Source organism: Mesoplodon mirus (genome assembly GCF_964341445.2).
Source record: "Mesoplodon mirus genome assembly, chromosome: 14".
Taxonomy (NCBI): Eukaryota; Metazoa; Chordata; class Mammalia; order Artiodactyla; family Ziphiidae; genus Mesoplodon; species Mesoplodon mirus.
Genome location: NC_138990.1, coordinates 44,760,637 through 44,776,908, shown reverse-complemented (window position 1 = coordinate 44,776,908; position 16,272 = coordinate 44,760,637). Strand labels below are relative to the sequence as shown.

At 37.4% G+C, this 16,272-nt stretch overlaps 1 protein-coding gene across 2 annotated transcripts in view; it reads left to right on the top strand.

Moving 5' to 3' along the window:
- The window catches only part of ASXL2 (ASXL transcriptional regulator 2), a 130,936-nt gene that overhangs the window by 62,464 nt on the left and 52,200 nt on the right, over positions 1–16,272 (top strand). For both annotated transcript variants that reach the window (XM_082642323.1, XM_082642324.1), the window contains one exon: positions 14,424–14,532. In XM_082642323.1, the coding sequence (XP_082498449.1) occupies positions 14,424–14,532 (109 nt within the window). The remainder of the gene's footprint in view (positions 1–14,423; positions 14,533–16,272) is intronic.

Below are 16,272 nucleotides of genomic sequence, written 5' to 3'. Positions count from 1 at the left end.
TTAGTTGTTAACCCAAGTGAACTTCTCATTGGAAGAATTGCAGGTAGTATGACCAAGGGAAGGCAAGCAAAAGGTTTTAATGAAAGCGTTTGTAAGAATACAAAAATTTTCAGTGAATTTAAAGCCTACCAAGACTATTAATCTAATGATTTCTGAACTCACTATTTTCCGTCATAAGGGTGCTGTTGAGTTCAGTTTTGTTTTGTGTACTCTGTCAGGTAAGCATGCCACAAATCAGCTGTTGATTTTAAAGTTATGTGGTGCTGATTTGTTTTAGCTAGTATGTGGATAATGATTACGCTTGTATGTGGATAATGATTACTGTGTGTGTGGGTAGATACACGTATATCACATGAATAAAAGGTTCTTATAAGTTTATTGTCTTTTTACATTTAATATTGACCTGAAATAGGGTTTAGTCAAGCATCTGTTTGGGGAACTAGATAATTCTGCATTTCTTTTAACCTTGAAAGTCTGAGTCCATTATTTAGTCCTACTGAAATTTAGGGAATTGAACTTCGAAGGATAGAGTGTATAATAGTTGAGTCAGGGATAGGGAAGCTGATTATGTCTCAGTTTTGACAAGGCTATTCTGTAGGAAGGAGTACAGAAAAATGAACAAGAGATTGGGATTAAAGTCAAGATAAGGCAGGGTTATCTATTGCAAAGTGTAGTATGTCTAGGACTAAATAAATTAGACTGACGATGTCCCTTAAAGCTCTTTATCAAAGGCTTGAACTGGGGATAATAAATGTTGGAAGACATTGGTGAATTTTGAGGATGGATTGTAAAAGTTTTTTATATTAAATTTCTTTAGCTTGTTTGCAGGGGTGTAGATGCCAATGAGAAGAGAGACCAAAAATCTGAAAAAAGACTTCAGGGTTTCATGAAGGCTGTCATATGGATTAGTGTCCCCCACTTACAAAGATAGTTTATTACAAGGTCATTTTAGCAAATTTAGACAGTACAGAAAATCACAGAGAGGAAAGAAAAGATCTTCCTAAATTTTTCCACCATGATAACCACTGATTTACATCATAAAATCAGGGCTAAAAAATGGAGTTAGAGGAAGATGTATTTGGCTTAACTTAAGGAAGAATTTATGGATATTTGGAAATGCTTGAGGACATAGTGATTCTCCACCACATTATATGCTTGTGCAAAAGACTGGATGATTAACCTGTTTATGACGTTTTAGGAGGGAATATATAAGCATCTGTAGGTAAATGGACTAGATGACCTATGAAGCTCCTTGTCAACCTGTGGATTTTATCTGATTCTTGTCTGTAGGTATTTGCACCTGAGAGATGGTTATGTAAAGTGAGAATAAGATAAAGAATGATTAAAAGTTGTAGGATTTTGGGCTTCCCTGGTGACGCAGTGGTTGAGAGTCTGCCTGCCAATGCAGGGGACAGGGTTCGTGCCCTGGTCTGGGAAGATCCCACATGCCGCGGAGCGGCTAGGCCCGTGAGCCATGGCCACTGAGCCTGCGCGTCTGGAGCCTGTGCTCCGCAACAGGAGAGGCCACAACAGTGAGAGGCCCGCGTACCGCAAAAAAAAAAGAAAAAATGTTGTAGGATTTTATTCGACCCAGTAATTCCACTTCTGGGTATATACACAAAAGAATAAAAAGCAAGGACTTGAATAGATAATTTTACACCAGTGTTCATAGCAGCATTATTCACAGTAGGCAAAAGATGGAAGCAACCCAAACGTTTATTGACAGATGAATGGATAAACAAAGTGTGGCATATACATTCAATGGAATATTTTTCAGCCTTAAAAAAGAAGGAAATTCTAACATATTCTACAACATGCATGAACTTCAGGACATTATACTAAGTGAAATAAAGCAGACACAAGAGGACAAATATTGTATGATTTCACTTACATGAGAGACCTCAAGTATAAGTCATATTTATAGAGACAGTAGAGGGTGATTGCCAGGGGCTGGTGTAGGGGGGAAATGGGGAGTTATTTAATGGGTGTAGAGTTTCAGTTTTGCAAGGTGAGAAGAGTTCTGGTGCTTGGTTGTGTAACAGTGTGAATGTACTTAAGTGGAAGTGAACTGTACACTTAGAAGTGGTTGAGGTGGTAAATTTTATGTTATCTGTATTTTACCACAATAAAGTTGTAGGATTTTGTTGTAATTTGAGTAGGGTACATTTTTATCTAATGTGGGAGAAACAACCACTGTATTTTATTAGTAGGAAATAATAAGACATTTGCCTAAGGTAGAGGGGATGAGCAGAGGTACTTCTTTAAATTTTTGTAGAAGGTAGTAAATGTTTATCTTGCCCTGTTAAATTTAAAATCTAAGCAGTGATAGAAGATTGTAGAAGAATGTGAGTGTGAATTTTTTTAAATTTCTGCCTACAATGTGATGATACACAATTGGTGTAACAAGTGAGTAAATTCTTTGAGAGTGCCAGAAGGACCTATAGAATTAGGAGAGCTGTAGACGAGATAAAGAAAGCTAAAGATTTTTACTGAGAGTTGATGGGCCTTGTATGTTTATGAACCCTTTTGCAGACTTCACTTACAGTTTTATTTGTATCCTCAAGCTCCAGAAAGAAACTAAAAATGAAAGAAAACAATAGTGAAAATGTCCAGACTTTCAGTGGAGAAATTTGGCGTGATTAGTTATGGGAATGGTTATCAGTTAATTTTTAGAAGAGATCTTTAGTAAGTTCTAAACCTAAGTTTCTGATTTTGTTCAGTTCCTGAATTGATAGCAAATTTGCAGTTGTGGCTAAAATTTTTACATTACTGAACATTTAAAATCTGTACCAACTTGCCTCATCTTTCTGGTGGGAAGGAAATGTTAATTAATCATAAATTAAATGATACTATAGTGTGTGTGTGCACATGTGCGCGCACACACACCCTAGGAAATAGAGTCATATCATTTGGCTGCACTCAGTCCCAGTTCATTTATTTTTGCATTAAAATGTAAGAATGTGTGCTTACGGAAACTTCCACTTTTTTTTTTTTATATCACCAGCACTTACCCCTGTGCAGTTACACGGTAGCTATTCTGTAAATGTTCAATGAATGAGAAACCAAGTTCGCTTCTTTTCCACATCATCTTTTTTAAAAAACTTTATTGAGGTGTAGCGTACATACCATAAATTTCACCCATCTTAACTGTACAGTTCAGTGATTTTTAGTAAATTTACTGAGTTGTGCAACTCTCACTGTAATCCCCAGTAAGATTTTCCATACGTGTATACACTTAATACTAGTTCCCACTGCCAGCCTCTAATCTACTTTCTGTCTCTGTAGATTGCCCATTTCTGGACATCTCATATAAATGGAATCACATAATATGTGGTCTTTTGAAGTTAATCCATGTTGTAGCACTTACTAGCACTTCATACTTTTTTCATTGGTCCATATTGTTTTTATAGACTTATATATATTGCATATTTTTAGCTTTTTATTTATTTGGGTTATTAATTTTAGACTTAAAAGTTGCAAAAGCAGTGCAAAGAATTTTTATATAACTTTACCTAGATTCCACAAATGTTAAAATTTTATATACTTTATCTATCTATCTAGTTTGTGTTTCTGAAATGTCTGAGAATTGTAGACATGCTGCCCCATTCACATTTAAACACTTGAGTATACTATCTAAAGGCAAGTATATTATTTTACATAACAACAGTGTAACTATCAAAATCAGGATATTAATATAATATTAGTTTCTAATCAACAGGCTTTATTTAAATTTGATAATTCTTCCACAGATGTCCCAATCCAGGATCACACATTGCATTTACGTTTAGTTTTCATGTATCTTCACAATCTCCTTTAATGTGGGAACATTCTTTTAGTCTTTGTCTTTCATGAGCTTGACATTTTTGAAGAGTTCAGACCAGCTATTTTGTAGACTGTCCTTCAGTTTGGATATATCTGATGTTTACTCATGATTAGATTCAGGTTGTACATTTTTGGCAGGAATGTCACAGAAATGATATGTCATTTTCACTACATCATATCAAAAAGTGTGTGATTTCAGTTTATCCCATTATTGGTGTTGATTACTCCGATCCCTTATTTTATGTGATGTCTGCCAAGGTTCTCCACTATAAAGATATAATTTTTCCCCCTTTGTAATTAACATCTTGTGTGTGGAGGTAGATACTTTGAGACTGTGTAAATATCTTGTTTCTTATTGTATCTTTGCCCACTGGGTTTAGCATCTCATTGTTACTTATCTGTTGCTGCTTAACAACATTATCATAGATTTAGGAGCTTAAAACAACACATGTTTATTATCTCAGTTTCTGTGTGTCAGCAGTCTGGGCGCATGGCTTTACTGGCTTCTCTGCAAGGCTGCAGCCAAGGTGTTGGTTCTTATCTGAAGGGTTAATTGGAGAAGGAACCACTTCTAAGCTAGGTGGTTGTTGGCAGGATTCAGATCCTTGGGGTTTATCAAAATGAGGTGATTCAGTTCCTAGCTGGCTGTTGGCTAGAGGCTGCCATGGGTTCTTTGCCACTTGGGCCTCCCCAACCTGAATACTTCCTTAAAGCCAGCAAGGGAGAGTCAGAGTCACTTTGCAAGGATACTGCAGTCTTTCTCGTAACGTAGTCACTGTTCTGCCCACTCTGCTGTATTCTGTATTGGTTAGAAGCAAGTCACAGGTTTCACCTACATCAAGGGGTGGGGAGTACACAGGATATACCAGGAAGTGATGATAATTGGGGGTCATTTTAGAGTATGTCCACCACAGCATCCACTGATAATACTTGCCTGCAGTGTGGTGGCCACATATGGTGATTTTCTAATTCCATCATTTCTTCTTTGTTAGTTGGCATTACACTGCAAAGAATTCTCCCCCATTCATTGATTTGTTCATTTATTTATATTAGTATGAACTCATAGATTCTTCTCTTATTCTGTGGGTTATTATTTTCTACTATATTCATTTATTTTATTGTTTAAGTAGTAACAGTTTAATCCCTACACAAACACCGTTAAGAGAAGTCTTTAGCATGGGTGCCTAAACAGATTTGTAGTATAATGAATCATTTATCAAACATACTTTAGATTAAAGGTAAATTTTAACATGTAAGCTGTTGTGTCATAGGTTTGCAAAGCCTTTTTAATTCTATTTGAAAGTATACTTTGATGTAACAAACTTTTCGTGTTATTATCAAAATGTCATGATTGCTTTTATGTTGATATTCTTCAAGGGAATAGCTGATTTTCCCCCTAAAGTTCATTACCCTATAATTGAAATGATTAAAAGTTTTGGTGATACAATCTAAACATACTCATTCTAAAACCACTGAATCCTCCCAGCTCCTTCATTTTTGGCTTGTCTCTTGATCTTTAAATGTTACATATAGGTATCCCTATCCTTTGCATTTGTGGGCATCTGTGCCTGACTCTCTTTTTGAGTGTGTCTCTTCTTGTACAATACTTGGTCAACAAATACCTTGCTATTCATTGTGTCTTTTCTCTTTGGAAGTCTTGCACTTCAGTCTATATATAGTCTCCCTGCCCCCTTAACCTGCTGTTCTAGTTTTTGTTTTGTTTTAAATAACATGCCCTGTGAAAAGGAAGTGATTTTGAAAAAGAGCCTTACTCTGTTTCAGAAGTTATATTGTTTTAATAATTTATTCATATATTTTGGACTTTTTAATATTTTTGTAAAAATGACTCCTGATGACCAAAAAAAAGGTCAATCAGTAATGAAAAAAGTGCACACTAGAAAAATATCCTGAAATTCACTAGCCAGGACTAACCATTGTTTATTGCATTTAATTGAAGAAACTAAGAAAATTGCTAATTTTTTCACTTAAGATTATAAATATACTTCATTTAGGATATTAAGTCCTAAATAATCTCTGAAGTTGAGGGAAAAGAAATTAGAAAAATCCTGAAGGTGTGTTGTCATTTTTAAAATGAAAGTTGAGGGCTTCCCTGGTGGCGCAGGGGTTGAGAATCTGCCTGCTAATGCAGGGGACACGGGTTCGAGCCCTGGTCTGGGAGGATCCCACATGCCGTGGAGCAACTAGGCCCGTGAGCCACAACTACTGAGCCTGCGCGTCTGGAGCCTGTGCTCCGCGACAAGAGAGGCCACGATAGTGAGCGGCCGGCGCACCGCGATGAAGAGTGGCCCCCGCTTGCCACAAATAGAGAAAGCCCTCGCACAGAAACGAAGACCCAACACAGCAAAAATAAAATTAATTAATTAATTAATTAATTAATTAAAAGAAGGCTCAACATTTAAAAATAAAATAAAATGAAAGTTGAAAAAATAGAAAGCATTTGCTTTTCTCTTATATCACTATAATTGCAGCTGTTTACTTTTTTTTTCTCTAAACATTTCTCCATTCCTGAATTTTTTTATTTCTTTATTGGCTAGATTTAAGTTTATGGGTGGTCTTTTCCCTGAGAGTTCTCATGGGCTTAATATCTTTCTGTTGCTTCTTTGTTTGAATGACATCTTGGTTGGATATGAATTTTTTACTGTCTGGTATTGAGTATTGCTAAGAAGGCACATGTTCCTTGCATTATACAGGGCTTATCAATCAGTTTTTGCTGCATAAGTCTTAATTTCAGTAGTTTATAACAACGAATAGTCCCTTTTCTTCTTCATGTCTTTAGAGGAGCTGGGGCTCAGTTATTGTTGCCTAGGTTTGGCTCTAGGCTGTGGGTTCTCTGTTCTCCTGGAATCAGTGGCCTGATCTTGTGGCAGTCAGGAGTAAGTCAGACTATGCAAGCACATGTTAGTCGCTGTTTCTGTCATTTCTGTTATCATTTCATTGATCAAGTCTTATGGCCAAGCCCAACATCAGTGGGGCAGGGAAATAAATATATTTTCTTTACTGTAAGGTGGCATGATAGAGGGAGTGAATGATGAATTAAAAACAGTAATTCATTCTGCCACTTTTGCTTTTCATGCCTAGATCTCAGCTTGATTCTTTCTTAGTCTTTGAAGTTTAAGATTTAGAAAAAAGTTGAGATAAATATTTCTGAGCATCTTGGGTACTTGAGTTCGTCTGTACAGGTTTAGTAGCACTTTGCCTTTTCTTACATCATTCAGTATACACTGTGGATTCATAAACATAATATTTTCTCATTGGTAGGAGAGAGTTGTCACCTTTGAATATCCTACACTTTTCTTCTGCATCCTTTTCATATCTCTGTCAATATGAATGCTTTCGACCTAGATGCTTTGTCAGTTAAGGTATTTTCAGTTGTAAATAACAGGAAATGCAATGTAAACTGGCTTAAACATCAAAGGAAATTAATCGTGTGATGTAAGTGAAAAAAACCTGGCAAAACTTGATCCAGGTACTCTGGCAGTTTGATCAGTATCTCAGCTCTGCTTCCTTCATTTTTGTTCCATTTTCATCAGGCTCATCCATCATAGTTGCAGAATTATTGTTTGTAGGTCCTGGAGCCTATATGCTTTCGGGTTTGAATATAGGAGAGAAGAGAGAATCTGCTTCCCAGAGCTTCAGTGAAATCACATGCTGTTGAATCTGGCTGGCCCGCAATGGAGTCACATGTTAAATTAAAACTTTTTCATTACAATATATGTAGTTATAAATGATATGTATTTAGGAAAGGTATTGGATTCTATACAACATTGGCATGGCTTCCTTAAACAGGGTACATTAAGGCTGAAATCTGAAGAGCGAATTAATTGGAGTTTGCTAGGAGAAAAGGTGAGGGTTGTCATTACAAGCAGAAGCATTAATTAGTACAAAGGCCAAGAAGTCAGGAGAATTGTAAGTTACAAAATGGAAAGAAGGCTAGAGTAGGCCAGAGTGGAGAGGGTGGGGGGGGGGTCAGGTCACTTTGATAATTCTGGACTTTATTCTAAGAACATTGTGATATCATGGATGAATTTTAAGTTGGGCAGAGGTGGCACGATCATACTTGTTTTTATTTACTTATTATTATTATTTTTTCTTTTGGCTGGTTTGGTTGCTGTGCGCGGGCTTTCTCTAGCTGCGGTGAGCAGGGGCTACTCTTCGTTGCTGTGTGCGGGCTTCTCATTGCAGTGGTTTCTCTTGTTGTGGAGCACAGGCTCTAGGTGCGCGGGCTCAGTAGTTGCAGCACGCAGGCCCTAGAGTGCGTGGGCTCAATAGTTGTGCCATGTGGGCTCTAGGGCGCGTGGGCTTCAGTAGTTGTGGCACGTGGGCCCTAGAGTGCACAGGCCTCAGTAGTTGCAGCACACGGGCTCAGTAGTTGTGGCTCACAGGCTTAATTGCTCCGCGGCATGTGGGATCTTCCCAGACCAGGGATCGAACCTGTGTCCCCTGCATTGGCAGGCAGATTCTTAACCACTACGCCACCAGGGAAGTGTCCCATACTTGTTTTTTTTTAAATATTTATTTATTTATTTGGTTACACTGTGTCTTAGTTGTGTCAGGCGGGCTCCTTAGTTGCAGCACATGGGCTCCTTAGTTATGGCAGGCGGGCTTCTTATTTGTGGCTCCAGGACTCCTTAGTTGTGGCATGCAAACTCTTAGTTGCAGCATGCATGTGGGATCTAGTTCCCTGACCAGGGATTGAACCTGGGCCCCCTGCATTGGAAGCACAGAGTCTCATCCACTGCACCACCAGGGAAGTCCCCCATACTTGTTTTTAAAAGGTCACTCTGGCTTCAGAGTGGAGAATTGATGGGGGTGAGTGAAGTTACTGTCACTTGAGATAGGTAGGGAACGCTGGAACATGATGAAACTGGAATGGGGGAACAATTTGTTAAGGTAACTACCACAGTTACTGAATCACTTCTCTGTGGCATACACTTTATATATGAATTGAGATTCTGCACAAATTACAGATTAGATGGTATTTCCTCAGTTTCACAGATGAGAAAATTAAGGGTGTTTACAGTGACTTGCCCATGGCCACACTCAGATATAAATTCACATTCGTATGAATACATAAATCTGGCTCTTTTGGCCACACAGTGATGTCTCTTTTCATGAGTTACTATGTTGTTTCCTCTGAGCAGTGTGATTATAGGCCTCAGGTCTTTCAGCCCTGCTGGCTACTGCTAAGGAACCACTTTTACTGCAGAGAGAATTAAATAAGGCTGTTGACAGCATGACTGAAGTCATTTTTGTTCTTGGGCCTTGTGTATGTTTCCGTCGTGGGGTAGATCAGCATAAAATTACAGCACTGCATTTGTTCCTTTCCTTGAGAGCCGCCCCCAACCCCTGCCCCAACGCCAGTCTCCTGAGCATGTACAAAAAAATTAAAAGCTAAATTATCTCATGATAATTATGTAATATTTTGAGGTGTTCTTGCTTCAGCTGCTTCAGGTGTCAGGACTTAAGCCCATATTATATTTACTTGGCTTTACGTCAGTATGATCTCCTTAGTACCAGTGTTTTATCACTCATGAAGGTGATGCCTATTCCTTCAAGTTATTCAGTTATTTTTATTTAATTATATCATTCTGGAGTTACTTCCCTTGAAGGTATATTCCTGCCATCATGGGCAGTGTAGCCTATTTTACTTCTCTGCCATTGCTTCATTATTCATAAAAATGAACTCTGCAAGGATTCTCTGGTTTTTTATGTTTTCTTGAAATCAAATCTATATTATTGTTTTAAACAGTATAGTGTTCTGTGTATCTTGTGGGTTTTTCGAAACTTTATTTCCTTCAAAGGAAAATTACATCGGATTTGCAAGGAAAATATGATGGTGTCTGTATCTCTGTTACCACATCTTTTCACCAGATGTACATGTGTGCCATTTGCTTTCATTTTTATGGGCTTTACTGTAAGGAGTGTTTTTTTGTTTTGGTTTGGTTGAGTTGGGATTTTTTTGTTTGTTTTTTTGGCTTTTTGTTTGTTTGGTTTTGTTTTTGGTTCTAGGTACTAAGCCCTAGAAGAGATTGTTTCTTTCTCTCTGACCTAAAGTACTTTATATATACCAGCCTGTGTTCTCGATTCTATAATTCCAAAATCCAAAATGCTTGAAAAAGTTTTTTAGTCTTTTGGTACCAAACCTCATTTGTCAACAACACCTTCTCTTGAAACTGACATGAAACTATATGTAGTCTTTGTTTTTCCCACTTAGTGTGAATATTCATATGTTTCACTGTGTTTGGTTATGGGATTGCTGCCCCTAATCTCTGTGGTGATATTACATAGTATATGGCATATCATGTTGCCTTTCTAAAATCCAAACAGATTTTTATGTCTGAAACATTTGGCCTTAAGTGTTTGGGGTCAGGGATTGTGGACTTATGTCTGTATTGGTAGCACCGGTTACAGGTGCTTGTGGCAGTTTATTCCCTTGTCTGTCTTTCCCATTAGACTTTGAACTAAGAAAGCTTTCCTCCTTGGCCCCACAGACCCTAGTTTATTGTGTACTTAGTAAACAGTACTAAACAGAGTTGGTACTTAATATTGAAATTGAATACCAAAAACTGGGGCAAAGCTACCCAGATAGGTTATTGAACTACAGATTATAGCATGTTTTCTTTTCACTTGATTATATGTTCTTTTTAAACAGTCTCTTTCCTGTTCTGCTTCTCTTTTCTTTCTTCTTACTGGAATGTTGGCTTCACCACTGACTAATCACTGTGTGATCTTGAACAGCTTACTTAACACCTCAATACATTCATTTGTTCATTTGTAAAAATGGTGTCATAATTTTGCTTACCTCAAAGGATTGTTGTGAGGGCTAACCAGGATGCTTCCTGGAATTTAGCACTCCTTTTGCTGTTAATGTTGCTGTTATTGATTCATATCCTGTTGGTTACCTTAGTAACATATGGTGAACCATCCTCTTATTGACTTTGAGTTCATTTTTAGTGTTTTGACGCTTTTAACAATGCTGGAGTCAATCCTTGCATAGATGTCCATAAGTCTTTGTGGCCTTATTTTTGTAGGATAGATTGAAGTGGGATTGTTGCATCAGTGGCCCCTAATATTTTTAATTTTAGTGGATATTTGCATGTTACTTTCTTAAGGCAGAATTGAGAAATGGCGGGGTGGGTAGCAGTTTTCAGTCCCACTAACAGTCTATATAAGAGTGCTCATTTCCCCATAACATTACCAGCAATGGATTTTATCAATTCATTTTTAAAAAGTAATTATAAACTCACGGGAAATTATAAAAATAGTCCCATGGATACCTCACCCCGCTTCCTCCAGTGGTAATGTCTTATATAACTACAGTACAATATCAAAACCAGGAAACTGACCTTAGTCCAGTACTGCTAACAAAGACCTGAATATATTTGATTTTTCCGAGTCTGACCAATGGTGTCTTGGTTTCATTTGTTTTCTTTTAACCACTGTAAAGTTTGGGCAGCTTTTCATGTATTCTGTTGGCCATTTATATTGCATTTTCATATCCTTTATCCATTTTTTCTAATTGGTTGTTTGTATTCTCCTAGAAAGCTCTTTTAGGTATGCTTGGTATAGTTTTGTTGATTATTGTTTTTCCTGTACAGAAATTTTTATTTTTATTTAGTTATTAAGGTTTTCTTTTGTGTTTTGGGGGTTTTTCTCTCATGTAGAAAGGTTGCTCTATCCTGTAGGTTATACTGTTTTCCTTATACTTTTTATATTTTGGCCTTTAATCCATTTGGAATATGTCTTTATATAAGCTGTGAGAATTAAATAATTATTTAATTAATTATTAAATAAACTATTTTATTTAGGACTCTCTCGGTTGCTTGTGACTTAAAACCTCAACAAAATTCCAAAGGTGGGACTGGCTTAAGGCAAGGCTGGATACAGTGGCATAACTAATATTGCTAAAAAAAATGTTGTTGTTTTCCTCTTTTCTTAGCTCTGCCTTTTTGGGTGTTGAATTTTCTCTATAATCCTAGCCCTTCCTTTCTCTGTCCTTTGTGTTGCTCCACCCAAATTCCAGATACTCCCCTCATGGTCATATGACTGAAAGTCTTAGGTATTATTTTCTCATACTGCTCAGGGGAAGAGAAAGATTCTCACCACAGGTGACCGTGTCATAACTCAGTCTTCTTCCTGCTGCACGGAAATAGTACCTTTTACATTTATTGTGATCTGTTTCTATATTTTCTATTTTGTTCCACCAGCGGTCTGTAAGAGTGAACATTTGCCTATTTATCCTGTCCCAGAAACACATTGCTTCAATAAAACTCTAATTCAATTATTATTATTCAATAATTATTCAATTCAATAATTATTCATTATTCACTAATATTCTAATAATGTGCTTAGAGTACATTTTAATATCTTCTGAAGCAAGTCTCTCATCATTTATTTCCCAGAAATTTCTTGGCAATTTTTATGTTTATTTGATACAAACTTGGGGATATTGACTAGAATTGCATTATTTGTATTTTTAACATGGAAATATCTAAATTAGATAAACATAACTGAAAATCAGCCTGGAGATACTCAGTGTTTTTCTTTTTCTTTTTAATTAATTGATTAATTAATTAATTTTTATTTTTGCCTGCGTTGGGTCTTCGTTGCTGTGCGTGGGCTCTCTCTAGTTGTGGCGAGAGGGGTGTATTCTTCGTTGTGGGGCGCAGGCTTCTCATTGCGGTGGCTTTTCTTGTTGCAGAGCATGGGCTCTAGGCGAGCAGGCTTCAGTAGTTGTGGCTTGCGGGCTCTAGAGTGCAGGCTCAGTAGTTGTGGCACAGGGCTTAGTTTCTCCGTGGCATGTGGGATCTTCCCAGACCAGGGCTCGAACCCATGTCCCCTGCATTGGCAAGCAGATTCTTAACCACTGCGCCACCAGGGAAGTCCCTCTTTTTTTAAAAAAAATATTTTATTTATTTACTTATTTGATTGGCCCAGGTCTTAGTTGCATCAGGCAAGCTCCTTAGTTGCGGCTCACAGGCTCCTTAGTTGTGGCATGCAAACTCTTAGTTACGGCATGCACGTGGGATCTAGTTCCCTGACCAGGGATTGAACCCAGGCCCCCTGCATTGGGAGTGTGGAGTCTTAACCACTGTGCCACCAGGGAAGTCTCCTCATCATCTCCTCATCATTTTCTTTAACAAAAGAAAGTGGTTTGTTTTCTTTGTTGTCCTCCATCTTTTCAGTTTATTTTATTTTATTTATTTATTTACTTATTTATGGCTGCGTTGGGTCTTCGTTGCTATTAGCGGGCTTTTTCTAGCTGTGGCAAGTGTGGAGCACAGGCTCTAGGTGTGTGGGCTTCAGTAGTTGTGGCACGCAGGCTCAGTAGTTGTGGCTCGCAGGCTCTAGAGTGCAGGCTCAGTAGTTGTGGTGCATGGGCTTAGTTGCTTCACGGCATGTGGGATCTTCCCGGACCAGGGCTCGAACCTGTGTCCCCTGCAAGGCAGGCGGATTCTTAACCACTGCGCCACCAGGGAAGTCCCCATCTTTTCAGTTTTTGACCCTCGGCACCTTCACAGTACCAAAGGACAGTGGTCCTGCTCTCTCCCACAGAGAACTCTTATCTTTAGATACCCAAGATATCTAGCAGCCTCTTCCAGTAGGCTTCTTTGGGTTATTGAGTAGTACCAGCAGAGAACTGAGAAGGGAGATATGGAAATGTGCAAATAAGTTTTTTTATCCCTCAGATATTGTCAGTTGTTTTTTTGTTTAAATTTAAAGATGCCACACATCTCCATTTATATTACTATAGGAAAATGAAATTGATTACAATTAGAAAGGAAAATGATATATGTATATTTTCTACAGGTAATTTATTATATACCTAAAACTCTAGAAAATATGATAAATGTATATTAGAATTAGTAAACTTTTAACCAGGTTCCTACATAGAAGATGAATATTCCAAAGCCTGCTTTATGTCTTTTTAAGTGATCTCATGATAGGTCTAAATACAAGAGACCATCGTAATATAGATAACTATGGAATCATTATATTTTACACCTGACACAAATACAATGTTATATGTCAATTATATCTCAATTAAAAAAAGAGAGCATGGAAATGTGTTCGTTCCATAACTCAGATTCAGTCTGGTGCAGCCGTATGCAGGGAGATTAATATTGTTTATTTCTCTGTGTGTTTTCTTTTTCTTCCCTGTTTTACTTCTGGACGTTTAAGGCTTGTGCTAAATGAAATAGATTTAAAAAATTTTTTTTCAGCTTTATTGAGGTGTATTAACAAATAAAATTGTAAGTGAAATAGAATCTTTAGAGAATATATTTGTGATACTTCTGTGAGAGAAATTTGTCTTGACTGAAATGTTAGATGCTGAATTGAGATTAAGAAAATTATAGAATTATTTTTTCTTTAGATAACTGGGAAGGAATTTTACATCCATTTTCTCCATGGCAGCCTTTCTAGATTTATAGACTTTTTATAGTTTATAAAATGTGTTTATGTCAAATAAGTGTTGATTTGTTAATTTTATCTTAATTCAGTGTTACATAGGATATTCAGAGACAGAAACTAATCGTTGTGTTCTCTCTCTCTCTCTCTCTTTTTTTTTTTTTTGGCAGTGGAACTTCCCCTCTTGCATGCCTGAATGCAATGCTCCACACAAACTCCCGAGGTGAAGAGGGCATCTTCTATAAGGTTCCAGGTAGAATGGGAGTGTATACTTTGAAGGTAAATATTTTTGTTAGGGAGTCATTTTAAAAGTGAAAACAGGAAGTAACCACATGTAATAAATAATACTTGCATCATAGAGACAGAATTCTGTTCTTGAAGAGCTTACTTTCAGGAAGAGGTAAAATTTTCAATCCTGTATCCAATACATTTTTTTTTAAATTAATCTGTAACCATCTGTAGGTAGATTGGAGAAGTAACTTCATTTTTCATTCTTTGCCATAGTATTTTTTTTTCATTCTTTGCCATAGTATTATTTTGAAAGGATGAAATGAAAATGACTTCCAGTGACTTTTAAAGGGTGTCACATATTTAAATAATAGTATTACTGTGGAGTATACAGCCTTGATGCTTTTTATTACTTTCTGATTTAATTCTCCATTACAATTCAGAGTTGTGGTTATTATTCCTTTATTATGATAGAGAAAGCCGAAGTTCATAAGATTGGATTTTCTTGCTCAGTGTTGGCCAGATAGTATCAGAACCAGAATATGAATCCATATCTGACTGAATTCCCGTGTTCTTTTACCATAACAGGCTTGCTAAGTTCTAATTTCTGCACTAAAAAGGGACCTTGACTTATCAGTGTCCTTTCAGTTACAAACAGAAAAACCAACTCAAATGAGCTTGAGTGAAACAGTTGTTAGTTCACATAACTGAAAATTCTAGGGAAACTCAGCCTGAATTCAGGAGCTCAAATGATTGTCATCAGGGGTGGGTCTCTCCGCTTTCTTTTGGCTTCATTCTCAGGCAGGCCCTCTCCTCATCATACATGACTGCACTCCCAACCCCCACTCTGCAACCTGTAAGTCTGGAGAGAAGGAGTCTCAGGAACTGAAGCAGGAGCCCTTTAGTTAGTTCTGATGTAGCTTAATTGGTTTGGCTTGGCCCATGTGCCTATACCAGAATGATCGCCATTGCCAAACATATGGAGTCTTCTGATTGGCCACTCTTAAGTTCATGATCACCCTTGATGTGAAGGTGTGGTTAAGCCCTCTCAAGCCAGATGAATTGAGGCAAGGGTTGTTTCCCAAAGGAAACTTATCAGCAGGAGGAGAATTAATGCTTGGCGTGCAATGACTGTGTCCATGTGTATGTGGGACTCTGACCCCTCTTGCCTTTTTAGTTTTGGCTGTAGTCATCACTGTGCTTACTGGTTGTGTGTAGCCCACTAACATTAAAAAGATCTAACTTACCCATAATACCTCCTTTTAAAACACCTTGTTGAATTTCACAGGGTTACAGGGATCTAGTCCCACATAGAGCTTTCTGTGTTTCTTTTAGGTTTTAGTTGTTCTAGACCTTCTATATTGTTAATAACATTTATTAAATGCCTACTCTATACCTGACACTGTAGAGGCTATAAAGGAGGACAAACTATGGTCCCTGATCTCTTGAAGCTCACATAGTTACTGAAATAATTGCCTGCTCACAAAACATACTGTGCTGTAAAGTACTGTGAGAGCATAGAGAAATAAAGATTAACCTTGAATAAAGGGATCTGGAAGTTTTAGTTTGTTTTTCTGTTGTTTTAAAGTTGTAAAATTTGAGTTGAACTTTGGCAGATAAATAATGGAAGGAAGGGCCTTCCAGGACAAGGGAATAGCTTAAGCAAAGGCACAGATAAAATGATTCAGAATGGATTTGAAAGTAAACTGGAGTGGTTAGACCATAATCTGTGTGTGGGCTAGTGTGGTAAGGGGTCAGGATGGGGTAAATGTTAGGTGAAGAACAAACTTT